The 25,859-nt window shown below is 51.9% G+C and overlaps 2 protein-coding genes across 11 annotated transcripts in view; one reads left to right on the top strand and one right to left on the bottom strand.

Moving 5' to 3' along the window:
• PI4KB (phosphatidylinositol 4-kinase beta) overlaps positions 1-15,365 on the top strand; it is a 43,910-nt gene extending 28,545 nt beyond the window's left edge. For all 6 annotated transcript variants that reach the window (XM_053591070.1, XM_053591073.1, XM_053591071.1 and 3 more), the window contains 7 exons: positions 1,877-1,986; positions 3,367-3,471; positions 3,700-3,823; positions 4,667-4,932; positions 13,019-13,151; positions 13,368-13,488; positions 14,512-15,365. In XM_053591070.1, the coding sequence (XP_053447045.1) occupies positions 1,877-1,986; positions 3,367-3,471; positions 3,700-3,823; positions 4,667-4,932; positions 13,019-13,151; positions 13,368-13,488; positions 14,512-14,693 (1,041 nt within the window). In that variant the 3' untranslated portion in view covers positions 14,694-15,365. The remainder of the gene's footprint in view (positions 1-1,876; positions 1,987-3,366; positions 3,472-3,699; positions 3,824-4,666; positions 4,933-13,018; positions 13,152-13,367; positions 13,489-14,511) is intronic.
• A 136-nt stretch (positions 15,366-15,501) lies between these two features.
• Positions 15,502-25,092, bottom strand: ZNF687 (zinc finger protein 687). Of its 5 annotated transcripts, none has more exons than XM_053591066.1 (10): positions 24,917-25,092; positions 21,161-21,335; positions 18,829-20,951; positions 18,499-18,677; positions 18,012-18,188; positions 17,772-17,934; positions 17,318-17,641; positions 17,108-17,220; positions 16,829-16,964; positions 15,502-16,705 (listed from the first exon to the last, which is right to left on the bottom strand). In XM_053591066.1, the coding sequence occupies exons 3-10, from the start codon at positions 20,938-20,940 to the stop codon at positions 16,208-16,210; spliced, it is 3,702 nt and encodes a 1,233-aa protein (XP_053447041.1). In that variant the 5' UTR covers positions 20,941-20,951; positions 21,161-21,335; positions 24,917-25,092; the 3' UTR covers positions 15,502-16,207. The 5 variants fall into 5 exon arrangements, with proteins under 5 accessions (XP_053447041.1, XP_053447038.1, XP_053447040.1 ...); XM_053591063.1 differs by having other exon boundaries at positions 21,246-21,335; positions 24,917-25,091; XM_053591065.1 differs by lacking the exon at positions 24,917-25,092 and adding an exon at positions 23,442-24,908 and having other exon boundaries at positions 21,246-21,335.
• Between the last annotated feature and the right edge of the window lie 767 nt (positions 25,093-25,859).

The following is a 25,859-nucleotide window of genomic DNA, read 5'->3' as shown; positions in this document are numbered from 1 at the left end:
GGAAGGCCCTGTAAGGTAGGAAAGAAACTTGAACTTTATTCTGGGGTCGGGAAGAACCATGTTAAGATTTTATGTAGGGCCATTACATGGCCAGATTTCACCTTTGTGAAAAGACAGAACCTCTGCCTTTTTTTTTTTTTTTTTTTTTTTTGAGACAGAGCCTCAAGTTGTCACCCTGGGTAGAGTGCGGTAGCATCATAGCTCACAGCAACCTCCAACTCCTGGGCTCAAGCGATTCTCCTGCCTCTGCCTCCCAAGTAGGTGGGATTACAGGTGCCTGCCACACGCCCGGCTATTTTTTTGGTTGCAGCTTGGCCGGGGCTGGGTTTGAACCCGCCCCACCTTGGTATATGGGGCCAGCGCCCTACTCCCTGAGCCACAGGCGCCGCCCTGCTGTGAGCTTTGATGCCACCACAGCACTCTACCCAGGGCACAGAATGAGATTCTGTCTCAAAAAAACCAAACAAACAAACAGAAAAAAACATGGAGGCTGAGGCAAGAGAATTGTTTAAGCCTAGGAGATGGAGGTTGTTGTGAGCTGTGATGCCACAGCACTCTGCTAAGGGCAACATAGTGAGACTCTTATCTCCCAAAAACAAAAACAAATTTAGGGGTGGTGCCTGTGGCTCAAAGGAGTAGGGCACTGGCCCCATATGCCACAGGTGGCGGGTTCAAACCCAGCCCCGGCCAAAAACTGCAAAAAAAAAAAAAAATTTAGACTTTCAGGCTCAGCACCCATAGCACAATGGTTAAGGGGCCAGCCACATACACCGAAGTTGGCAGGGTTCAAACCCAGCCCGGGCCAGCTATAACAATGACAGCTAGGCTCGGTGCCTATGGCTCAAGCGGCTAAGGCGCCAGCCACATACACCTGAGCTGGCGGGTTCGAATCCAGCCCGGGCCGCCAAGCAACAATGACAGCTGCAACCCAAAAAAAAAATAGTCGGGCATTGTGGCGGGCGCCTGTAGTCCCAGCTACTTGGGAAGCGGAGGCAGGAGAATCGCTTGAGCCCAGGAGTTGGAGGTTGCTGTGAGCTGTAAAGCCATGGCACTCTACCCAGGGCGACAGCTTGAGGCTCTGTCTCAAAAAAAAAAACAAAAAACAATGACAGCTATAACAAAAAATACCCAGGCATTGTGGCGGGCGCCTGTAGTCCCAGCTACTTAGGAAGCTGAGACAAGAGAATCGCTTAAGCCCAAGAGTTTGAGGTTTCTGTGAACTGTGATGCCACAGCACTCTACCAACAGTGACAAAGTGAGACTCTGTCTCAACAAAAAAAAACAAATTCAGACTTTCAGGCTTGGCGCCTATAGCTCAGCGGCTAGGGCACCGGCCACATATACCAGAGTTGGCAGGTTTGAATCCAGCCCGGGTCTGCCAAACAACAACAACTACAACCAAAAAATAGCTGGGTGTTGTGGCGGGTGCCTGTAATCCTAGCTACTTGGGAGGCTGAGGCAAGAGAATCGCTTAAGCCCAAGAGTTTGAGGTTGCTGTGAGTTGTGATGCCACAGCACTCTACCAAGTGCGATATAGTAAGACTCTGTCTAAAAAAAGAAAAAAAAATTCAGACTTTCAAATCCCATTCCCAGTGATTCTAATTCAGATTGATGGTGGGGCCTAGGGATCTGCATTCTAGCAAGCATCCCAGGTATTTCACACTTTGAGAAACACTGCAGTTGAAAGGATCTTTCTGAGTGCTAGGTAGTTTGGGTCCATGTGATCAGGGTGGTATATAACCAGGGAGGTTTTTTGGAGTAGAGTGTAGAAGGGGCTGGAGGATGAACATGCCATGCTGTTGGCAAGCAAGCAGGAGCTGAAAGCAAGGAGACCTATGCTCAGCACTTCTGACCTGCACTCCCCGGCTCTCCCCAGCTCCCTGAAGTTCACACCAACAGCTGTGACAACATCTCTCAGTTCTCTGTGGACAGCATCACCAGCCAGGAGAGCAAGGAGCCTGTGTTCATTGCAGCAGGGGACATCCGGTATGGCCCAATTACCTTGCCCCTCATATTGCAACCCTCTTCCAGGAACAGATCATCTTTTTGTCTCCTTCTTCTCTGTCTTAATCACTTGCTGTCAGCCTCTGTCTTCTCTTTTCTCTCCTTATTCTGTGCTTATCCTAACACCACCAAACTTAAGACAGTGAAGGTGTAGGTTGAGAAATTACTTGGGCTACTACAGAAGGAAATTAAATTTTATTTTATTTTAGTTTTTATTTATTGTTTTTTTGTAGAGACAGAGTCTCACTGTACCACCCTCGGGTAGAATGCCATGACGTCATACGGCTCACAGCAACCTCTAACTCTTGGGCTTATGCAATTCTCTTGCCTCAGCCTCCCGAGCAACTGGGACTACAGGTGCCCGCCACAGCACCCGGCTATTTTTTTGTTGCAGTTTGGCCGGGGCTGGGTTTGAACCTGCCACCCTCGGCATATGGGGCCAGCGCCCTACTCACTGAGCCACAGGTGCCGCCCAGGAAATTAAATTTTAGAATTGTTGTGCTGGCTACTGCTTGGTCTGCTACCCCTTTCGTCCAAAGGGATGAAAACACCAGAACAGGCGGTGCCTGTGGCCCCGGCCAAACTGCAACAACAAAAAACAACAACAAAAAAAAAAATAAATATATTTTGGCTCAGCACCTGTGGCTCAGTCGGCTAAGGTGCCAGCCACATACACCTGAGTTGGCGGGTTTGAATCCAGCCCAGCCCGCCAAACAACTACGGCTGCAACCAAAAAATAGCCGGGTGTTGTGGCAAGCGCCTGTAGTCCCAGCTACTTGGGAGGCAGAGGCAGGAGAATCGCTTGAGCCCAGGAGTTGGAGGTTGCTGTGAGCTGTGATGTCACAGCACTCTACCCAGGGTGACAGCTTGAGCCTCTGTCTCAAAAAAAAAAAAAGAAAACACCAGAACAAATTTGAGCAATGTTTCTCAAGGTGGGGGTCTCACACTGCTGTGTATCAGAATCAAAGAGAGGGAGGAGGCCTTGTTGAAAGTACAGATTCTGGGGCAGCGTCTGAGGCTCAAAGGAGTAGGGCGCCAGCCTCGTATGCCGGAGGGTGAGTTCAAACCCAGCCCTGGCCAAAAACTGCAAAAAAAAAAAAAAGAAAGTACAGATTCTGGAGTCAGACCCTATTCTAAATCAATCTTATTAAAAGAGTAAAGAGGACCTGATAATCTATATTTTAACATGATTACAAACCACTGGGTTAGCAAAAATATTTCCTTCCATAAGTCTCTCTCAGCCTAGGTTCCCACTCTGTGTTCTCAAAATCTAGGAGACAGTGCGTGAAATGCCATTGTAGACAGGGCATGAGGCTCTGGGGCAACTCCTCCAAGCAAATGATGCATTTTTTTTTCTGCTAGACGGCGCCTTTCAGAACAGCTGGCTCACACCCCCACAGCCTTCAAACGAGACCCAGAGGACCCTTCTGCAGTTGCTCTCAAAGAGCCCTGGCAGGAGAAAGTACGGTGAGTTGGGCAGAGGGTGGGGACCAACTGTAACCCTCTCAGAGCTTGGAGTCAGTTGCAGGTACCCCACTGCCTTTCCTTATCCATCAGCTTCCAGGAAACCTCTCAAGCTCCCAGGCAGTCTGAGTCCTTCCCTTATGGGGCGTTTGCTTTGGATTTTTGATGGAAGCCAAATCTCTGTCCCTCACCCTGGCCTCACCCTCTGACACCCTGTACTTCTCTTCACAGGCGGATCAGAGAGGGCTCCCCCTATGGCCATCTCCCCAACTGGCGGCTCCTGTCAGTCATTGTCAAGTGTGGGGATGACCTTAGGCAAGAGCTCCTAGCCTTCCAGGTGTTGAAGCAACTGCAGGTGAGAGAAGGGAAAGGGAAAGAAAGAGAATTCAGTCCAACTCCAGCCCACATGAGGTGACCACACAGGTTGTTCTGCAGGGACCAGCTTCCTGCCCAGGTGGAAACTGGAGGCAGGTTAGGTGTGTCTCTCTCCAGAGCACAGCCACAGGCACAGCAGCCTCTTTTGGCCCTTTTGTGAACTGCATCTGCCCTGCTCTGATCGTTGAGCTTCAGGGTGCTGAGTTTGCCCTTTAGATCAGAACTTCCCAAATGGTCTGCAGCAGGTGGGTTGTGGGTGAGATACTTATCCCCTGAGCTCCCTGGGTTGGTCACCTGAAAGCGGTTTCTCTTGTTTAATCTGGGTCCTTATATTGTATACATATTTTCATTCTCTAAAGAAGCTTTCTTTGGACCTCAGCCCATTATTCTTTGAACTTCTATTGATACCTCTCATTCTCCCTGCTTGTGAAGTGACAGTGAGGTTTCCTGTTTTCCTTTCTTGGAATTTCTGCCTAGATGATGCCTTTTCCAATATACATCAGAGTGTAGCTTCCTGACCCTGTTAGGACTTGGACTTCCTTTCAGAACTTGCTGGTCCTCAGCAGGATCAGTGAGTCTTACTCATTTGACATGATGACTTAAGAATCCAGTGCCATTGGAGTGGCACCTGTGGCTCAGAGGAGTAGGCGCCAGCCCCATATGCCGGAGGTGGTGGATTCAAACCCAGCCCCGGCCAAAAACTACAAAAAAAAAGAATCTAGTGTCATCAAGGAGAGGGGTTGGTGGGGCAAATGGGGATTTTGGCCTCCTCCTCTAGTTTAGAGAAAGATGAGAATCCCAATCCTTCCATATCTCCTCACAGTCCATTTGGGAACAGGAACGAGTGCCCCTTTGGATCAAGCCATACAAGATCCTTGTGATTTCCGCCGATAGTGGCATGATTGAACCGGTGGTCAACGCTGTGTCCATCCACCAGGTGAAGAAACAGTCACAGCTCTCCTTGCTCGATTACTTCCTACAGGAGCACGGCAGTTACACCACTGAGGCATTTCTCAGTGCCCAACGCAACTTTGTGCAAAGTTGTGCTGGCTACTGCTTGGTCTGCTACCTGCTGCAGGTCAAGGACAGGTGGGTGACTGCTGCCCTCATCCTAACCTTTCTCCCTTTATCCCTTCACACGTAATTCTCAATTGCTTATTACCACGTTTCATTGCCAAGCTGTAAGGATGAAACAAACAAGATATTTTAAAGAGAGACAGATGTGTTCCCATAACATTAAGCTGAGGAGACAGACTAACCAGTGCTAGGGTAAAATGGTAAAGATGTGAAGGATTTTTTTTTTTTAGAGACAGAGTTTAACGTTGCCCTTGGTAGAGTGCGGTGGCGTCACAGCTCATAGCAACCTCTAGCTCTTGGGCTTAGGCGATTCTTTTGCCGAGTAGCTGGAACTATAGGCACCCGCCACAATGCCCAGCTGTTTTTTTGTTGCAGTTTGGCTGGGGCCAGGTTTGAACCCGCCACCCTAGTATATGGGACCAGTGCCCTACTCACTGAACCACAGGTGCTACCCAAGATATGAAGGATTAATGGGAGGAGTAAGGATTTGAATGAGCAGGGACTTAAAGGACAAGGAAGAACAAAGACAGAGCTGTGGAAGAGGTATGTCCCAGGTTGAGGAAATAATTCAGTGTGATTAAAGCTTGGGCTGCACTGCAGGCAGGGAGTCAGGCAGTGACATGAGACAGGTCATTTGAGCCCAGATTGAGAACCTGTGAAGCAATTTTATTTTGCATGATCATGTCTGTTTGGTAAATAAATAACCTATGGCATGTGCATGAGGGCAGATGTAATTGGGCCTTCAGCAACAAAGCAATAGGTAATGGGGTTCTGAGGGTGGTGACTGAGAACAGGAAGGAGAAGAGGGTATGGGAGACATGGTGGAGATAAAGTTGAAACTCCCAGCCATCAACTGTCCCTTTTTTTTTTTTTTGAAAAAGTCTCACTATGTCGCCCTCCATAGAGTGCTATGGCATCACAGCTCAGGGCTACCTCAAACTCTTGGGCTTAAGCAATTCTCTCGCCTCAGCCTCCCAAGTAGCTGGGACGACAGGTGCCCACAACAACACCCAGCTGTTTTTTGGTTGCAGTTGTCATTGTTGTTTACCAAGGCCCGGGCCAGGCTCAAACCCTCTAGCCTTGGTGTATGTGTCCGGTGCCCTACCCACTGAGCTATGGGCGCCACCTGAACCGTCCTATTCCAACATATGATTTCCACAACTTTTAACTATGTGTTGTTTGGCCCAGAACTGTCATTTCTTTGAAAATCAAGCGGCTAAGGCACCAGCCACATACACCTGAACTGGCGGGTTCGAATCCAGCCCTGGCCTGCCAAACAACAATGACAACTACAACCAAAAAATGGCTGGACATTGTGGCAGGCGCCTATAGTCCCAGCTACTTGGGAGGCTGAAGCAAGAGAATTGCTTCAGCCCAGGAGTTGGAGGTTGCTGTGAGCTGTGATGCCACATCACTCTACCCAGGAGTGACAGCTTGAGGTTCTGTCTCAAAAAAAAAGAGAAAGAGACCTTTTGAGACCTGATTACACCTATAGGTGAACCACATATTGTACAAAGATGTGGTTTTATTGTACCATCTAGGCCCTGCCTTCTGACAGTGACTCAGGGCCTGTGCTTTGAATGCTCCTGTGAGTTCCACCTCTCCCTGGGTATGGGGCAGCTGTAACTGGGAAGGCAGAGATGCCATATCTGTGCTACCCGCACTCCTAGTAGCATGGTGGCCCATTAAGATCTAGCTGACAGAGCAGCCGTGGCTCACACCTGTAACCCATCACTCTGGGAGGCCAAGGCAAGAGGATCACTGAGGTCAGGAGTTCGAGACCAGCTTGACCAAACCAAGACCCCATCTCTACTAAAAATAGAAAAACTGGCCAAGCATGGTGGTGTGCACCTATAGTCCCAGCTACTCAGGATGCAGAGGCAAGAGGGTTACTTGAGCCCAAGAGTCTGAGGTTGCTGTGAGCTAGGCTAACGCCACAGCACTCTAGCCTGGACAATAGAGTGAGACTCTATCTCAGAAAAAAATTAGCATCTACTCAGTACCTGCCATGGCCTGGCATTCTTTTTTTTTTTTTTTTTTTGAGACAGAGTTTCAAGCTATTACCCTGGGTAGAGTGCTGTAGCATCACAGTTCACAGCAACCTCAAACTCTTGGGCTCAAGCAATCCTCTTGCCTCAGTTTTTCTATTTTTAGTAGAGATGAGGTCTTGCTTTTGCTCAGGCTGGTTTCGAGAGGATTAAAGCTCCTGAGCTCAAACAGTCCAGCCACCTTGGCCTCCCAAAGTGCTGGGATTTACAGACGTGAGCCACTGTGCTGGCCTGACATTCTTAAGTTTAAACCAGATGATCACAGATGAGCGCAGTGGCTCATGCCAGTAATTCCAGCACTCTGGGAGGCCAAGGCAGGTGGATTGCCTGAGCTCACAGGTTCCAAACTAGCCTGAGCAAGAGAGAGACCCTGCCTCTAAAAATAGGTGGGTGTGGCTCAGCACCTGTGGCTCAAGCAGCTGAGGTGCCAGCCACATACACCTGAGCTGGTAGGTTCGAATCCAGCCCGGGCCCACCAAACAACAATGATGGCTGCAACCAAAAAATAGCCAGGCATTGCGGTGGGCGCCTGTAGTCCCAGCTACTTGGGAGGTGGAGACAGGAGATTTGCTTGAGCCCAGGAGTTGGAGGTTGCTGTGAGCTGTGATGCCACAGCACTCTACCCAGGGCAACAGCTTGAGACTCTGTCTCTAAATAAATAAATAAATAAATAGGTGGGCATAGGGCGCCTATAGTTCTAGCTACTCGGCAGGCTGAGGCAAGAGAATCACTTGAGCTTAAGAGTTTGAAGTTGCTCTGAGCTATGACTACACGGCAGTCTACCGAGGGCAACAAAGTGAAGCTCTGTCTCAAAATAAATAAATAAATAAACCAGATGAAAAGCCTGCCACACAAGTATTTCCTCATGAGGGAAATAAGGGTCAGGTAGCTATTAGAACCCATATTCATTCCACCCCAACAGCCCTACCAATGAACCCAGAATAGGCTCTGTGTTTAATGGCTGCAGGAGAATATAATTATTTATAAGGAATTTGGTTGCATGCTTTAGCTTGTTTCTAAAATGCCAAGACTGGCCTGGCATGGTGGCTCACACCTGTAATCCTAGTACTCTGGGAAGCTGAGGCGGGTGGATTGCTTGAGTTCATGGGTTTGAGACCAGTCTGAGCAAGAGCAAGACCCCATCTCTAGTAAAAATACAAAAAAACTGAGGCAAGAGGATGGCTTGAGCCCAAGAGTGGAGGTTGCTATGAGCTTTGATGTCACCACGGCACTCTACCCAGGGCGACAACTTGAGACTCTGTCTCAAAAAAAAATAAAGAGGCTGTGTGCCCATTCATTGCTCAGTGGTAACTGAGGCAGGCGGGTTCGAACCTGGCCCAGGCCTGCTAAACAACAGTGACAACTGCAATAAAAAATAGCCAGGCGTTGGGGCAGGCACCTGTAGTCCCAGCTACTTGGGAGTCTGAGGCAAGAAAATCACTTAAGCCCAGGAGTTTGAGGTTGCTGTGAGCTGTGATGCCGTGGCACTCTACTGAGGGTGACAAAGTAAGACTCTGTCTCAAAACAAAACAAAAATAACCTGGATGGAAGTGGAAGACATTATTCTTAGTAAAGCATCACAAAAATGGAGAAGCATGAATCCTATGTACTCAATCTTGATATGAGGACAATTAATGACAATTAAGTTTATGGGGGGGGAAGCAGAAAGAGGGATGGAGGGAGGAGGGTGGGGCCTTAGTGTGTGTCACACTTTATGGGGGCAAGACATGATTGCAAGAGGGACTTTACCTAACAATTGCAATCAGTGTAACTGGCTTATTGTACCCTCAATGAATCCCCAACAATAAAAAAAAAAAAAAAAGATTTTATAGCTAGGAAATAATGGAGCTGGAGCATAAGCTTGGTAGTTTGTTCAGAAACTATGTGATGTGAGCCCCTGCTCAGAAGAGTAAAGTTACCCCAGGTGTACCTCAGATACCCGGTGTTCATGTACTCTCTTGGTGTGCTGTTCATCAAAACCCTGCCTCTGGAAAGGATTAAAGTACCTTCACATTGGGCAAAAAAAAAATAAATAAATAAATAAATAAATAAATAAAATGCCAGGTTTTTTTTTTTTAAGAGACACTGTTTTGCCCTATCACTTAGTAAAGTGTAGTAGTGTAATCATAGCTCATTGCAACCTTGAACTCCTGGCCTCAAGCAGTCCTTCTACCTCAGCCTCCCAAGAACCTGAGACTACAGGTGTGTAACACTGTGCCTGGCTTTTTTTTTTTTTATTTTAATTTCAATAGATTTAGGGGGAAACAAGTGCTTTTTGTTACATGGATGAATTCTATAGTGGTAAAATCAGGGCCTTTAATGTACCAGCTGCTCAAATAGTATATACTATACATGATCGTTAAATTTTTTTTGCCTTTAAAATTTTTTTTTTTTTTTTTTTGTAGAGACAAATGTCTCATGTTGCCTAGGCTGGTCTTGAACTCCTGGCCTCGAGCCAGAATTTTTTTTTTTTTTTTTTTTTTGTTCAGAGACTGGGTTTCTATCACCTAGGCTGGAGTGCAGGGGCACCGTCACAGCTCACTGTAGCCTTTGAACTCCTGGGCTCAAGTGATCTTCCCACTTCAGCTTCCCAAGTAACTACCACTACAGGTGTGTGCCATTGCACCCAGTCTAAGGTGTCAGGATTTTGAACCTAGGCCTAGATACGCTAGAGCTTAGCCCCAGGATTGAGTAAATGGGTGTCAGGGAAGCTGGCTGTAGAGATTCCCCCAGGGCTTTTCTTTAAAAAACTAATTATGTTAGGAGATGAGAGGCTACCCTTTTTTTTTTTTTTTTTTGGCCAGGGCTGGGCTTGAACCCGCCACCTCCGGCATATGGGACTGGCGCCCTACCCGCTGAGCCACAGGCGCCGCCCAAGAGAGGCTACCCTTTAAAAAAAGGAGGTCAGGTAGCTGATAGACCATTCATGATACAGTCAAGCTATGAATGGAATCAGCCACTGGAAAGAAGTGGTAGTAAGGGATGTGTGACCTCAGACTGGAAGCAGGTTTTCAGTTCTCGAAAACTGCTTCAAAATGGGTCAGAAACAGCTTTCTAGTGGGAGCCAGCTTCAATAGTTAGGAATGCAGAGAAACTGCTCCTCAGTGCCTCTGGAACTCGGGCAAGTAAGTCACTGCCCCTCTCAGGGCTTCTGCTTGCTCACCTATAAGAGGCTGGACCAGTTGAAACTTTCTGGCCTTTAAGATTGTGCCTGTGTTGCTCACTCTTTAATGTTTTCCTGGAGGAGAAAGGACTCAGGTGGGACTCTGTTTTCCCTTTGCCCCTTTCTTTTGGCAGGTCAGACCAACCCCAGAGAAGGTGGCCCTCAGACTGGAAGTTCTTAGCTTAACAAAACCTTCATTGACACCAGGGAGGCTGGTTCTTTGGAGTCGGCCAGCCCTTAGGCACTTAGCATGTTAACTGGCCTTCATCTACTGGCCATTCATGGGGGAGCCACAAAGACCTGGGGTCTGTCTTCCTTTAACTTTTCTTCAGCTTCCCTGAGGTACTACTATCTCCTGAGACTTTTTTTACACAAGTGATTTTGCTTTTTCTTTTTGAGACAGGCACTTTACCATTGTGGGGCCTCTATTCTGAACCAATTCTTGCTCTGTCACCCAGGCTAGAGTGCAGTGGCATCATCACAGCTCATAGCAACTTCAAACTCCTGGGCTCAAGCAATCCATCTGCCTCATCCTCCAGAGTAGGCTGGGACTATGGGCTCCCACCACAACACCTGGCTACTTTTTCTATTTTATTTTAGAAACAGGTATCTTGCTCTTGCTCAGACTTTTCTCGAACTCCTGAGTTGAAGGGATCCTCCTGCCTCAGCCTCCTGAGTAGGTGAAACTACAGGTACCACCATGATGCCTGGCTAAGTTTTTCTTTCTTTAGTTTTTTGTTTGTTTGTTTGTTTGTTTTCAGTTTTTGTTTTTTTTTTTGGCCGGGTCAGATTTGAACCCACCACCTCCGGTATATGGGGGCCAGTACTCTACTCCTTGAGCCACAGGCGCTGCCCTCTTTCTTTGTTGTTGTTTTTTTTGTTTGTTTGTTTTGAGCCAGAGTCTCACTACGTCGCCCTTGGTAGACTGCTGTTGTGTCACAGCTCACAGCAACCTCAAACTCTTTTGGGCTTAATCCATTCTCTTGCCTTACCCCTCCCAAGTAGCTGGGACTACAAGCGCCTGCCACAACGCCCGGCTGTTTTTGGGCTGTTGTTGTCATTGCTGTTTGGCAGGCCCAGGCTGGGCTCGAACCTGCCACCTCCAATGTATGTGGCTGGCACCCTAGCCGCTTGAGCTACCTGCACCAAGCCAGTTTTTCTATTTTTTAGAGATGGCTTCTCACTCTTGCTCAGGCTGGTCTCAAACTCCTGAACTGAAGGGATCCTCCCTCCTCAGCCTCCCAAAGAGCTGGGATTACAGGTGTGAGCCACCTTGCCCTGCCTACACAAGTGATTGAAGACTTACTCCTGAGTCCCCCGCACTATTTTACATTGTAGCTCCACTCAGCCTACTTGCCTCTGATTTTTTTGCTCCCTTCTGGTGCTGCTGCCAATCTGCAGTGAACTGACAGGAATTATAAGTACATGTAAAACCCTGGTAAATTGGTTCAGAATAGAGGCCCCAGAATGGTAAAGTGCTTGGCTTCCTTTGCTTGATTTTGAATTCTCTATTCAGGTGGGATTCTTTTGGGTGCTGGAAGTAAAACTTCTGGAAAATTGGAATGATCTTAAACTATTTTTATTAAATTGTAATAATAGGCTGGGCACAGTGGCTCATGCCTGTAATCCCAGCACTCTGGGAGGCCGAGGCAGGTGGATTGCCTAAGCTCACAGGTTTGAGACCAGCCTGAGCCAGAGCAAGACCTCGTCTCTAAAAATAGCTGTGCGTTGTGGCAGGCGCCTGTAATCCAAACTACTTGGGAGGCTGAGGCAGGAAGATTGCTTGAGCCCGAGAGTTTGAAGTTGCTGTGACCTGTGAGGACAGAGCCCTCTACGTAGAGGGCAACAAAATGAAACTCTGTCTCAACAAAAAAAAAAAAAAGCCATTAGTGCATTCAGTAAGGCTGTCACAGTAGTGACCAGAGAGGAGCAGCTCGAGCAAAAATGGCAGTCTCGGCCCTGGTGGTGCGGTCACGGTTTGGCATGTGGAGCGTAAAGGCTATGCAAGCCCGAGGCTTTGCCTCAGATCAGCCTAACAATATCGACAGGAGCATGGGCTTGATCCAGGAAGCTGGTGGAGCCTTCAGAAAGAAAGAACAAGTGGAAGAGGAACTATATTTCCAGGCACAGGCTAAAAGAACAACTGGCAGCCTTGAAAAAACACCATGAAGATGGGATCGGTCATCATAAGAGGGAGATTGAGCGTCTATAGAAAGAAATTGAGTGACATGGGCAGCACCTGTAGCTCAGTGGGTAGGGTGCCAGCCACATACACTGAGGCTGGTGGGTTCAAACCCAACCTGGGCCAGCTAAACAACAATGACAACTACAACCAAAAAATAGCCGGGCGTGTGGCCGGTGCCTTTAGTCCCAGCTACTTGGGGGCTGAGGCAAGAGAATCGCTTAAGCCCGGAGTTTGAGGTTGCTTTGAGCTGTGATGCCACAGCACTCTACCAAGGGCGATGTAGTGAGACTCTGTCTCCAAAAATAAAAATAAAAATTAAGCAACATAAGCAGAAGATCAAAACGCTAAACCACTTTGATTGTGTGTACACAGTTCCCCACAGAATGACACATATCAGTGCCTATTTCTGTGTAAACATAGTTCTGGTTTAATTAATATTTGTGGGCTACTAACAGATTATAATAAATTATCACCAGTGGGGGAAAAAATTATAATAGTATTCTAGACCCCACAGCCTTTGTTAGCAGTTTTCTTTCCTGACTTCTTTTCCTTCCACTGCTAGTTTTAGGTCCTAGGAGGTTGGACCCAGAGTTAAAGGCAGGAGACTCCCCTGTGGTGTCATGTGGTCAACATGTTGTGGCTTGAGGGTCCAGCCTGCTAGACTGACCACCCCTCCTAATTCTGTTCTCCTTCACTCCTCAGACACAATGGGAACATCCTTTTGGACGCAGAAGGCCATATCATCCACATCGACTTTGGCTTCATCCTGTCTAGCTCACCCCGAAACCTGGGCTTTGAGACATCAGCCTTTAAGCTGACCACAGAGTTTGTGGATGTAAGTTAGGAAGGAGAGATGCTTCTGGGGTTACTGTATTCTTTCAGAGGGGAAGCTGATGGCTCCACACAAATGAAGCAGGATTTCCTGGGCGCTTCCTGCCTGATTAGGGAATAGGGAAACAAGGGAGCTTGGCACAGTTCCTACACATGATTAGAAGGGGGGTTCTGGCAGTCTGTGAGGACACTTGTGCACAGCTCTCTGCTCTCTTGCTAGGTGATGGGTGGCCTGGATGGTGACATGTTCAACTACTATAAGATGCTGATGCTTCAAGGGCTGATTGCTGCTCGAAAACACATGGACAAGGTGGTGCAGATTGTGGAGATCATGCAGCAAGGTGGGCAGGGAGAGGCTGGAGCTCACAGCGCTTCAGGAGGCTCCCTGGGTGGGGCCCTGGAGCATAGCACTTCCAGAAATTGATTCCACCTCAAGGCCTGGGGTGGGTGTGGTTCCCAGAGGGTTTCCTGCTCTGATCTGATCCTTCAGGACACTCCTCCTGACCCTGATAGAGCTGGGTCCAGGGCTGGGGAAGGGGCAGAAGCCCCATCCTGGGCATCCTCAGGGAGAGAACAGTGTCACCAATGCTCCTGGTCCTCTCACCTCTCCATGCCTGCCCAGCTCTGAGCATCTAAGTCCCCTCCTCCTGTCTCTCTTCCCCATTCCACTGTGACCTGATTGCCCTGTTCCCAGCCCCCCTTCCCCTTCTCACCACTGACTCCTCCTCCGGCTCTAAGCTGAGGACTATTTTCTGTCTCTCATCTTTATCTTCTTCCATTTTGCTCTTTACACATTGCCTATCTACAGTCTTGGGCCCAGGACTCCCTCCTATCTCCCTCCCCAAGGCCCCAGGTGTGCACCAAGTCTGAGCTGCCAGTCTCCTCCTCCTCCTCCCCATCCCTACCCCTACCCACAGGTTGTCGTCGTTGCTCAGGAGCATCCCCGTCTGGCCCCGTGATGACGGTGGCTCAGGTCATCTGTGAGTGTCAGACGTAGCGTAGGCAGAGAGGCCTGCAACCAGATAAGTGCCCAGCTCAGGGCCCGCTCCCAAGAGCCTCTTCCAGCCTGCCCTCTGGGTTCTGACTGCCCCCCATCCCCTTACTGGGGATCTGTGCTTGTTGCTCTTTCCTCCTCTGTTCATGCCCTCACCTCCAGAGGTGCTGAGGAATGTGGGATGAAGAGGGGCTTAAGTCAGGGCCTTGTGCCAGTTCCTTTCTGCCCAACCAGAACTACATCCACACTGTCAGGGAACTCTGAGGTGGGAGGGAAGGGGCACTTCAGACACCCCTAGTTTGTATTTGCTGTGGCTGTTACTACTGTCCCTTCCTGTCCATCCATGACCTTCCCCCCCTGCTTCCCCCAGGTTCTCAGCTCCCTTGCTTCCATGGCTCCAGCACCATTCGCAACCTCAAAGAGAGGTTCCACATGAGCATGACAGAGGAGCAGCTTCAGCTGCTGGTGGAGCAGATGGTGGATGGCAGCATGCGGTCCATCACCACCAAACTCTATGATGGCTTCCAGTACCTCACCAATGGCATCATGTGATATCCTTCTTCTCAGGCCCAGGGGCCCTCCCAGAGGAGCCCTTGTCTGAGAAACCCCAAACCAGGAAACCACCTGCCCAACCATCCACCCAAGGGAAATGGAAGGCAAGAAATACAAAGGATCATGTATCTTGTGGTAACAGGCAAGAGCTTGTCATGGGGTGGGAGAGCCAGCTCTGGGGTCCAGACTTGCTGGGGCTTCCCTGTCCTCCAGCACTACGTCAGTATTACCACCTGACTGACTCCAGGACTCACTGCCCTCCAGAGAACAGAGATGAATGTGAGGGACGCCAGGGCCTGTCTTCTCCTCGCCAGGATCTGAGAGGTTCTCTGCAGGCCACCTACTTCATCTGTTCTGGGTCCCAAGGGGGACGAGTAGGTCTTTGGCACTTAAGACTCAATCCTGTGGCTGGCCTTTGGCCAGGCTACTGCCCAACTGTGCCCCTCCCAGGGACTGGCCCTAGCCTAAGTTCCCCTGGCAGGGCTCTACACCTGCTGAGGTGCCTACCACAGGGGCAAGGACAGGAATTACCACAACCCCTCCCACGTATGAGGGGTACGTGGCATAGCCACAGGAATTCCTTACCCTGATCCCTTCCCCACACCCAGGGAAATAGCTCTCAATTTTTTATTTTTAAATTTTTGTTTTAAATAAAGTCCTTAGTTAGCCATCTGTGTCATTTCCAAATTGGCTTCTTTTACGGGGTAGGGGATGAGTGATGAGTAAGCAGACACCTCAGTGTCCAAGATACCAGAGGCACACACAGAAACAGGAGGAATTCCTTGACTGCTTTGTCCCTGTCTTGGTCAGTGCCACTTTTTCCCTAAAAGGGGTCTCCCCAGGTTTGACTCCTGCCCCCCCAACTTCACGTTTCCAAGTCACATAGAGGCCTACATAGGGGGTTAAACCATGAGCAGTTTTAATGGTCTGGTTTTCTATTTCCCCCATTGTTAGTATTATTACTACAAGAAAAAAGATTCCTGAGAGCCTGTCCCCTCCTCCCTGGGCCCCCTTGACGGGATTCATCCCCACCAACCCCTGGATTTCTGGGGTAAAAGAAAAGAAGTGAAAGGCACTGCAAGGGTGGGTGGGTTGAGCGCCAGGGAGTTGGGAGTGGGGTGTTAGGGCCTGGCCCAGAGGAAGAAGATTCCAGTCTGTGCCTGGAGGAATTGTGGAGGCTGTTCATGCCCGTTGGTCCCTCTGTACCCGTCTGGCAGGTCTATGACTGTCCCATCCTCCCAGCCCCAGTCCGACACTGGGGGTTTTGCAGCAGGAGCATCATTAGTGTTGGGCTCAGAAAGAAGAATGGAGGGGCCACTAACGGGGCCCAAGGGCCTAACCCAAAGGGAGATTGCAAGTAACTATATTCCTCAAAAGCTTTTCCTCAGGGTTGGGGCGAGAGAAAGGATTTGAACAAAATATGAATGTTAATGAAATGTCGCAGCCCAGGAAGCAGCAGGGAAAACCAAGCTCCCTGGGAAGAGAGAAGGGCTGCTCAATCCTGGGCTTGAAGCCTAGCTGTCCCCGCTGCCCCCTTGCCGAGCCCTGATGAATGCCATGCCATGTGTGCGGAAATGGGTCTTGAGGTTGAGAGGGCTGTCACAACTCTTGCCACACACCTTACAGGTCAGTGGGCCCCCAGGAGGAGGCAAGGTTGAATTTCCACCATCTAGGTCAGACTTTGATGGAGGGGGACCCTCTTCCTCTCCATCCCCCAACTTCAGGACACTGGCCCTACCCACACCCCGTCTTTTCTTGTGGCTGATGAAACGGTGCCGGCTCAGTGAGCCAGGGGAGGCAAAGCATAGGCCACAGTCGAGGCACTGTTGGGCGCCACCACCCACCCTCAACCCCACAGCAAGGCCCTGTTCCACTGGTCCACTGCTTCGGTAGCACAGGGGGCCATGACCTCCCAGCCCAAGTCCTCCCCTGGGGGACTTCGCTGGTGGTGTTGTGCTGTCAGGCTCCTCGCTGCAAGAGTCAGAAGACTGGCGGCATTTCCGGCCTGGCGCCTAGAGGAGAGTGGTGGAAACCGGGCCTCAACCATCACCCCCAGTCCCTGCGTCTCCAAGACTGGGCCATGAGCCCAGTTTCCCACTTGTAGGGTCCTACACAGCAGTCTGGCCTGTGCCTACCTGGGATCGGGCACCAGGACCCCGGGCATTCCCCCGGCCAGGGGACGGGGCCCCAAGCTGCAAGCCATGCCGGACCTGCACGTGCTTCTCCAGGATGAGGCGGCTGCTGAAGGTGCGCTTCCCCTCTGTACAGTACCTGCGAGAGAAGGGCACAAGCCAAGGCTGACAGGAGCAGGCCAGAGGAGTGCTCAGCCTCAGGCTACTTAGACAAGAGGCAGGTGAAAAAGTTCTCTGGGCTACTAGGGAAGCCACTTTCAGGAAGGTGGGGGCAAGGGTTACCTGCATGGGTAAACTCGCTTGATGCCCTCATGATTGACCCTGACGTGGCGCCTCAGGCTGGGTGCTGAGCAGAAGGAGCGCTCACACAGCCGACAGGGAAACTTTTTCACAGACTGGGAGAGCAGGGGCAGGAAATGTCAGAGCCAGGCTGCAAGGCCCTGTCCCCACTATCACACAGCCAGCCCTTCCTGTCCCCCTGGGGCCACTTACCTTGCCATGCTCCTTCTTCATGTGAGCCACGTATTCATCACGCTCAGGGAACCAGGAGTGACAGAGGCCACAGGTCCAGCCACCACCGCCTCCCCCACCCTTGATGCCTTTGCTCCCTACTTCCCGCCGTGCCCGTTTGGTTGGGCGGGGGCACTCAGGGGAGCTGGGCAGTTCTTCCTCTTCTGAAGATGAAGAGGATTCCTCAGTAGCAGGTGCCGCCCCTCCCTGAGACACAGCCAGGTCTTCAGGCTCAGTCTTGGGTGTCAGAAGGGCACCCCTTTTCCCAGCAGGCTCCTCTCCCAAGCACCCAGACTGATGGGTGCTCTGCAGAGGGAGAGAGGGGAGAGCTGCTGTGGGGGAGGCCTGGCTTTTGCCCTGCTCCCACTGCTGAGGGATGTAACCCAACCCCAGGTCAGCAAAACTAAGCACCCACCCCTAGCCCTCTGCCCTGTACCTTGAGATGTTCCAGCATGGTCCTTTTTTGGGCAAAGAGCAGAGGGCAGGATGGGCACTTAAAGACACTGACACACTGGGGCAGCAGGTGCTGGTCGACATGCGAGGACAGCAGGGGCTTGTGGGTGAAGACCGTGTCACACATGGCACATTTGTAGATCTGCCTGCAGGCAGAGGACAGCGTGACATCAGGTGGGGTGGACACCCTGCCCCCTGGCTTGCCCCCAGCCCATGGTCTCACTTGGCCTGCTGCATGAGGAAACTGGGATGCTGGGTGTAGAGGTGAGCATGGGCGCTGGGTCCAGACTTGAAGGCCATGGGACAGATGGGGCACTTGTGGAAAACCTCACAGTGCGACGCCTGGACATGGGACTTGATGGAGTTCATGCTCCCAAATACCACCGCACAGCTGGGGCACCTTGGAGAGGAAGTGGGAGCCCCTGTGGTGAGGTGAGGGCATCTCATGCCCATCCCCACCTCATTTATCCTCAGGGGATGGACCTCCAAGGAGGAAATCAGCAGTGAAGCCAGAGTAAGAGTGAGCTGTAGAGGCCTGGACAGAAGCACTCCATAGGCAGCCGACTTCCCCCCAACTCCATGAGGAAGGCAGGACTTGCCACCTCAGGGCAGAGTCTGCCCATACAACAAGGCCAAGAGATGGCAGGAGGAGGAGATGGGCGTCTCCCCAGGAGATCCTAAAGCCCCATGGAGGGAAGGGTACGAGGCACCTGTATCCTACACGGCGAGAGAAATGCAGACAGGCCTCACGGAGATGGGTCTGAAAATTGGCTTGCAGGAAGTTGCCCCCACACTCGGGACAGACATGTGGGGGTCGATTCTTATGCATGCGCTGGTGGGCACTGAAGCTGCAATGGTTGGGGAGCATCATGGGGCAGGTTGGGCAAACCTGTCAGTGGGTCAAACAAGGTAAGACGGTGAGGAGTGGCCTGGACAGACCCCTTACTTCTCCTAACCAAGCCCCCAACTCCTTCCTAGATCCTAACACCATAGCACCTGTCTATCCCCAATCAAGATAAGGGCTGTGAAAGGCAACTCACAGAGCTAGTGGCCCCGAAGGCAGGGGGCCCAAGCTGCTGGAAGTGGGCTGCCATGCCAGCCTTGTCCCGGCACTGCTCCTTGCACTCCAGACAGCGAAAGCACGTGTAAGCAGAGGTGGCAGGGGCAACAGGAGGGTCCACTGAGAGCGGCAGAACAGGGGCCTCAGGAGCAACTGTTGTGATGGCAGCAGAGGTGATGGCCCCCTCACTCTTGCCTAAGGCAGGCAAGATCAGAGGTCCAGGAATAGGTGGGACAGCCACAGGCAGCAGGGGTGTAATGTCCGGCTGCCCCACCATCTGGTCAAGGGCCACGGGCCTCATGACCAAATGCGAGCACTGCATGACAAGCCCCTTGTCCTTGTGCTCGCGGGCGTGCAGGAGCAGGCTGCACTTGTTAAAGAAGACCAGGCGGCGGGCACAGTGATTGCAGGTGACCTCGATGCGCATGCTCCGGCGGTCATAGTGCCGTGCCAGGCTCTTCTCCAGAGAGAAGGCATCCCCACACTCAAGACAGCGGTAGCCCGTTGGAGGCAGGGCCAGCCCAGCCTCCACAGGCGGGCTCAGGTTCGGCCTGTAGGCGGGCAGCAGGTTCTTGCTGGTGAGGACCTTGTTAAAGGCTTCCACCAGGCTGGACTGGGTCCGTGAGATCACTGTGCCGCCCCCGACACCTACCTCAGTAGCCGTCTTTGAAGGATGCACCATCACCACTGAGGCACCATTCACCTTCTGCCCCCCTAACCCCAGCCCTGCCCGCCCCTCAGCTTTGGACAAGGCTTGGGGCACCAGGCTCAGTACATTCTTAGCAATCATCTTAGGACTGGTGGCGGTCCCCACAGGAAGAACTACAGCTTTACGGGCCACACTGGCTGCCATCAGCATGGCAGTGCTGGCATTCTGGATGGTGGCCACAGGCAGCACAGTGCCCTTCAGCCTCGTACCATCACCCAACTGCACACTCACCACCTTTGGACCTTCAGGGGCTGGTGTTGCAGGGGATAGCTTCAGGAGGCTGGCCTCAGCCAGGAAGGCCCCCTCAGCCAAGGGGGCAGGCGTGTCAGGGTCGGAGGGTATTCGGGTTACAGTCCTTGTGATACTCCCGCAGGATGTCTTAATGGTTTTGATCCGCACTTTCAGAGGCCTAGTGGAGCTGGAGGTAGGGGAGTCATTGCTGTCCTCATCTGCTGCCTCAGCTCCACTAGAGGGACTATGGGGACTTTCCTGGAGAGACTTGTCCACTGGCCCCTGGTTGTCTTCTTCCTTCAGGGGCTGACAGCTGGGTACTTTGGGGGAGGCGGGAGGGCTCTGATGCCCTGGAGACTGCTTGAAGAAGGGCGTTCCAGCAACCTGGGGGGATGAGGTGCTGGCAGGGATGCCCAAGGCTTTGGGGCTGGAGCCCAAGGCTCCCTGGGCTATATCCTGGGGATGAGGGGGGCTGCAGCTTTCCTGCTTCAAGGCCCCCAGCAGTGGGGAAGAACCAGGTGGCAGCAAGCCTGAGACATTCTCCTGGGCCAGCTCAAAGGGAGAGGTAAAAGTGGGTAGGGTCATATCCCCTTCCCGAGGAGGGGAAGGTACAGAGGAAGGCAGGGTGTCCGAGTGTTCCCCTGGCTCAGACCCAAAATGAGCAAAGAGGTCCAAATGAGTTTTGCCTTCCATGGCTTTTTCTTTCCAGGTATCCTCAGTGGGAGGAGCTGGAGAGTGAGGGGTTCCTGGGGGAGATGCCTCAGGGCCCCCAAAACCATTTTGCATCAGAGGAGGATTCACACATTCTTCCTTAATCAACACCTCAGCCTGGCCACCCTCCTCTCCTAACCCCCTAGCCAGAGCCTCAGACTGCTCAGGGCACACAGTATGCTTGACAATGACGCTGACTGTGGAAATATCTGGTAGTGGTAGGCCATGGTCAGCAGCCTGGGCTGGACCCCCAGGGCCATCCCCAGCAGAGGCTGCTTCTGTATCTTTAGATTCGCCTCCTATGCTGGATTCTAGCTTCCCTGGGCCTCCTGGCTCCTCATTTTCTTCAGGCCCAGAGTGGATGGCTTCATTTGCATCAATGTCAGGGATGTCAAAGGCAGCAAGGAGGTCATCAAAATCAGGGGTCTTCATGTCCCCCATAGCGCCCAGACCTGATAAAAATAGGAAGGAGCAGGAAAAACTGAGACATCTGGAAGACAGGCTCTGGACTTCCTCCCTGAGGATTTCCATGTTTAACCTCTCTCAGAACCCATACACGTTCCACTTAGGTACACTTCCCCTGTAGTGGGAATCCTAGAGAGGTGCTGGAGGTGCTGACGTGCCAACTCCTAACATCAGAAGAGAGGCAGCATGCACGTACCTGGTCAGTCTCCAAAATCCAGAGAAAGCAGGGGAAAAGAGACTTCTCAGAAATACAGAGAAGGGCGGGGCATAGTGGTTCACACCTGTAATCCTAGCACTTTAGGACGCCAAAGCAGGATTGCTTGAAGCCAAGAGTTCAAGACCAGGTTGAGCAACATAGCAAGACCCCATCTCTACAAAAAAATTGAAACACTTAGCTGGGTATAATAGCTCACAACTGTAGTCCCAGTTACTTGGGAGGCTGAGGCAGGAGAATCACCAGAGCCCAGGAGTTGGAGGCCACGTGAACCACTGCACTCCAGCCTGGATGGCAGAGACCCTATCTCTAAAACAATAAAATAAAATAAAATAAAATAAAATAAAATAGAGTCTTGGGGTGGTGCCTGTGGCCCGGTGAGTAGGGCACCGGCCCCACATACCAGAGGTGGCGGGTTCAAACCCAGCCCTGGCCAAACCACAAGAAAAAATGGCTGGGCATTGTGGCGGGCACCTGTGGTCCCAGCTATTCAGGAGGGAATCCCCTAAGCCCAGGAGTTGGAGGTTGCTGTGAGCTGTGACACCAAAAAAAATAAATAACATAAAACCTAAAACAAAAAAATAAAATAAATAAAAATAAATAGAGTCTCAAGCTGTCACCCTGGGTAAAGTGCCATGGAGTCATAGATCACAGCAACCTCCAACTCTTGGATGCAAGAGATCCTCTTGCCTAAGTTTTTCTATTTTTTAGTAGAGACAGGGTCTCGCTTTTGCTCAGGCTGGTCTCGAACTCATGAGCTCAAGTTATCTAGGATTACAGGTGTGAGCCACTGTACCCAGCCTACCCAGCCCAAATAAATAAATGTATACACAAACACACACACTCACATACATTTTGTTGTTGTTGAGACAGAGTCTCACTCTGTCGCCCTCAGTAGAATGCCGTGGTGTCAAGAGCTCAGAGCAACCTCAAACTCTTGGGCTTAAGTGACTCTCTTGCCTCATCCACCCAAGTAGCTGGGACTACAGGCGCCCACCACAATGCCCAGCTATTTTTTTGTTGCAGTCGTCATTGTTGTTTAGGAGGCCGGGCTGGGTTAGAACCCACCAGCCTCGGTGTATGTGGCTAACGCCCTAACCTCTGAGAAGGGTATAGAGGCAGAGGTAGCTCATCTCTTCTTCTGCCCACAAAGAAATAATCAACTGATACTATCATTAGAGAGAAGGATATATAGACACTCTAGGTTTGAAGGCACATACATGTCAACAGAGGAACAATTCCTATGTTTCACAGGTCTTCTGTGATCCACAGAGATCTGACAGGCCATATGCACAAAAGGGAAGTGACATAAGCAAAAACTTAAGAAATAATTCTGGATTAGCTTGATCATGGACTGCCAGAGAAGCAAATTATTTCAGTGCCTTACTTCTGCTGTTTGACAAAGGGGACAAGTGATCTATGTATCACAGGGTCATTCCGGAATGATATAAAACTGTATATGTATAGTTAAGTACTTGCACCCCAGACCTGTTCCCTGAGTCAGACCCAGGATAGGACTGATTATTCCAGCTGGGCCAAGCAGGACACATCAAGTCAAGGAGTTGCTGGGAAAGAGTAAGCACTGGGAACCTGGGGCTGGGGTCAGAGACAAGAGTCAGGGGCACGTAAGGTCGAATTGGGAGCACCTAGGACCATCATTTGCACCTGGAGATCTAGCTTGGTCAGCGGGGAGATATGGACTGAGTGAAATCATCCAAGAAACCTAGATGGAAGAATAAGACAGAGGAACAGAAAGAGACAAAGAGAAGAGAGACAGAGGGGAAAACAGTGACGGCAGCCTGGTCACAAGGGCCCCAGCCTAGGCCTCTCCTGCCACGAACACCTGCTGCTCCCTCATTACCTTCCCCAGAGGGCCTTGGTCTGCCCTCCCCATCTTACTTTCTCAGTCAAACCCCCATGGTACCAGCTTAACCAGCACAGCTGCCACGATGGGGACAATCCAGCTCCTGGCCTCGGTCTACCCCCCAACTCAAACTTCTTGCCCTCAAAATCCCTACCTTGGCAACAGTAGCCCAGGAAGTCTCACCCAACCCCAACCTGACCCAGCCCCCTCCAAATCCCACAAGACATATGTGGCACTATATCAAAAAGGCCAGCTCAGAGTATGTGGGGAGCCAGGTCTGTCCCCTACCAGTCTCTACCCACAAGTGTTTCTCTGTCTGAAAGAGCAACTAAAAAAGTCTCTATCCTTACACATTCTCTGCTCAGAATGCAAGCCATTTCCCAGGGCCAATTCTCTCACCTCTTTCCAGCCTTCATACTGTAACTGGAGACAGTCCCAGCAGGTTGCAGCTGGCATTGCTGGAGACCAAGGTGGGGTGGGGGAAAAGGTGCGAACTAGAAGAAGAAAGTAGGAGTCCTCCCCTCACCTCACCCCCTCACTTAATTCTGCAGACTGTGCTTGAACAAAGCCCTTCACCTTGTTCCAGCCCTGATGAATCTATAGGGTGGTCCTGGGCCTGGCTCCCTCCCACAAAGAGGCCTCAGAAGAGTGGACTGGTCAGAACAGGCCAGGGGCACTATGAGAAAATACTGGAACTCACCTCCCCCAACCATCTCTCTCTTTGGCATCCAAGTGACTTAGAGGTCATCCAATCGCCATCAACCCAGAGCAGACAATCAACTAAGCAGGGACCTCAAGGAAACTCCAAGAAAACTCCCCTTTTCCCTACCTAGCCCTTTCTGCAACTGCTGGACCCTGCCCCTAGGGCTCCCACCTTCCCCCCCCCCTTCTCTCTGTTCTTCTCCAAAAGCCAAAGGAAGGGGCTGAACAGGCTCAGGTAGGGTGGGGGCTCCACTGCTCTCTGCCCGGGCCCCAGGCCTGCTGCGCACAGGAGGGCGAGGGGCCGGCGATTAGGTTGCGGCCAAGCTGGGCAGTCGGTGGAATTAAGTCCCTGCCATCTGCCGTGGGCCAGCGGGGAGAACAGATCTGGGGTTGCAAGGAGGGGGCGGGGTGTACTTAAGAGAAGCTAGAGGGGAAACTGAGGCGCACGGCGCTTCTCTCGTTCCCCTCACTCCCACCTGCATGCACAGTGAAGACGGGGCCTCAGCCAGGCCAGGTCCGTGGGGAGCTAGCTGCTGCGCAGAACCTTGGGGCCCAGGACTACACAGCACCGGGGAATGCATGGAAGAAGGAGTGGGAAGGGAAGGTCTCAGCGTGACTCTCAGCTCTCTGCAGTTGGTCGGTCCCAAATAGGACCTCGTCCCCTCCCCTCCGTGCGCAGTGCAGCCTCCTCCTGGCGCGGACTCAGGAGTCTCTTGAGATAGAGGAGTGATCGGAAGGCGCCCGGCGGGCCCAGGGCGCGAGCCTGAGTCCTGTGAGGCCCGGGCGCTGACCCCCACCCAGTCGAGGTGCAGGCTCCGCTGCGGCCTGGTCCAGTTCCCCCGCCCCCATCCCCGGACACGGACACCATTTTAGGTCGCGAATCCCGCAGCCTCCGGTCCCGGGCCGCACTTCAGGCGCCTGTTGGTCTGGGGGCGCCGGGACTTGGGGTCCCCGACCCTCCTATGTTTACCCTACTGGGTCTGTGCTTCCAACACACTGGGGGTTTCGCCCATCTACCCTAGGGATGGAGGCTGCGTCTGGGCCTCCCCAGAAACCGCCCCAGGGGGCGGTGCGGAGAAGGGGGTAGTTGACCAAGTGGGGGAGGGGCGCGGGCATTTACCCGCCCCCCCAGGGGCGGAGCCGAGGGCGGGTATTTACATCAGCACACTTACTTGTTCCGCTCCCGGTGCGGGCCAAGACTAGGCGATCTATAACCGGCTTCAGGCGCCGCCGCCGCCCTCCCTACGGCCACCGCTACTTCCTGCTTCTCTCCGGTTCAGCCTCCCTCCTCCTTCAGCGCCCTCCGCGCTCCGGGCCTGAGCTGCCCGCTTTTGCACTCGCCATTGGCTAGCCCCCGCGTCGTTCAGTCCTGCGCCCCTCCCAGCCCCGCGCCGGGTTGGCCTTAAGTACTGCCGCTCGGAACTGGGCCCGCAAGATCCTCGTATCTTCATTGGGCGAAGAGCCTAGGCCCCTTAAAGAATCCTCTCCCCATTGGCAGCGCCGAGGTCCACCTGCCCTCAAAAGCGATTGGCTTGCGTCACTGTCGCTTAGAGAGAAGCCAGCGTGATTCCCGGCTTTCCTATTGGAGGGGAGACCGTCCCAAGTGCGTCTCCGCCCTTCATTCCTTATTGGCCGCCCGGAGCTTGGCGCTGCTGCTCTTATGCAAATTTAGGAACTGCGCTTACGCGCTTTGGGCACTTTGAGCAGAACCTGGTTGACTGAGAGCGGAGCCCTGAAACGTAGATCCGTTTTCAAACTAAACCCCAAGGTAATTGATGCCGTGCAGAAATCGCAGAACAGAACACCACCCCAAACATTACGTCGTCCGGCTGATCATTATCTCGCAGTCTTCCCACTGTCTAAATCGTTTTACAATCTGGATAGATGGGCTCCTTGCACGGTCCATTTCCTGGACAACGGCGTGACCCATAGCCCCTCCCTCAGCAGTAGAGATCGGAAAAAACGTAGGGTTTGAGTTTTTTATTTTTTAGAGACAGAACCCCACTATGTCGCCCTCGGTAGAGGGCCGTGACGTCACAGCTCACAGCAACCTCAAACTCTTGGGCTTAAGTGATTCTCTTGCCTCAGCCTCCCAAGTAGCTGGGACTACAGGCG

Source organism: Nycticebus coucang, chromosome 5 (assembly GCF_027406575.1).
Source record: "Nycticebus coucang isolate mNycCou1 chromosome 5, mNycCou1.pri, whole genome shotgun sequence".
In the NCBI taxonomy this organism is placed as follows: Eukaryota; Metazoa; Chordata; class Mammalia; order Primates; family Lorisidae; genus Nycticebus; species Nycticebus coucang.
Note: the sequence above shows the minus strand (reverse complement) of the source record. Positions and strands in the feature narration are given on the sequence as shown.

What these genes read in the sequence shown, in the direction of transcription:
- ZNF687 (XM_053591066.1), bottom strand. Translation starts at nt 20,940, where the DNA reads ATGGGGGACATGAAGACCCCTGATTTTGATGACCTCCTTGCTGCCTTT. An exon ending in CCATGCTGGAACATCTCAAG is followed by an intron (nt 17,642 to 17,771) that starts GTACAGGGCAGA and finishes CTCCCTCTGCAG; the next exon opens with AGCACCCATCAGTCTGGGTG. An exon ending in GTCCTGGTGCCCGATCCCAG is followed by an intron (nt 16,706 to 16,828) that starts GTAGGCACAGGC and finishes ACTCTCCTCTAG; the next exon opens with GCGCCAGGCCGGAAATGCCG.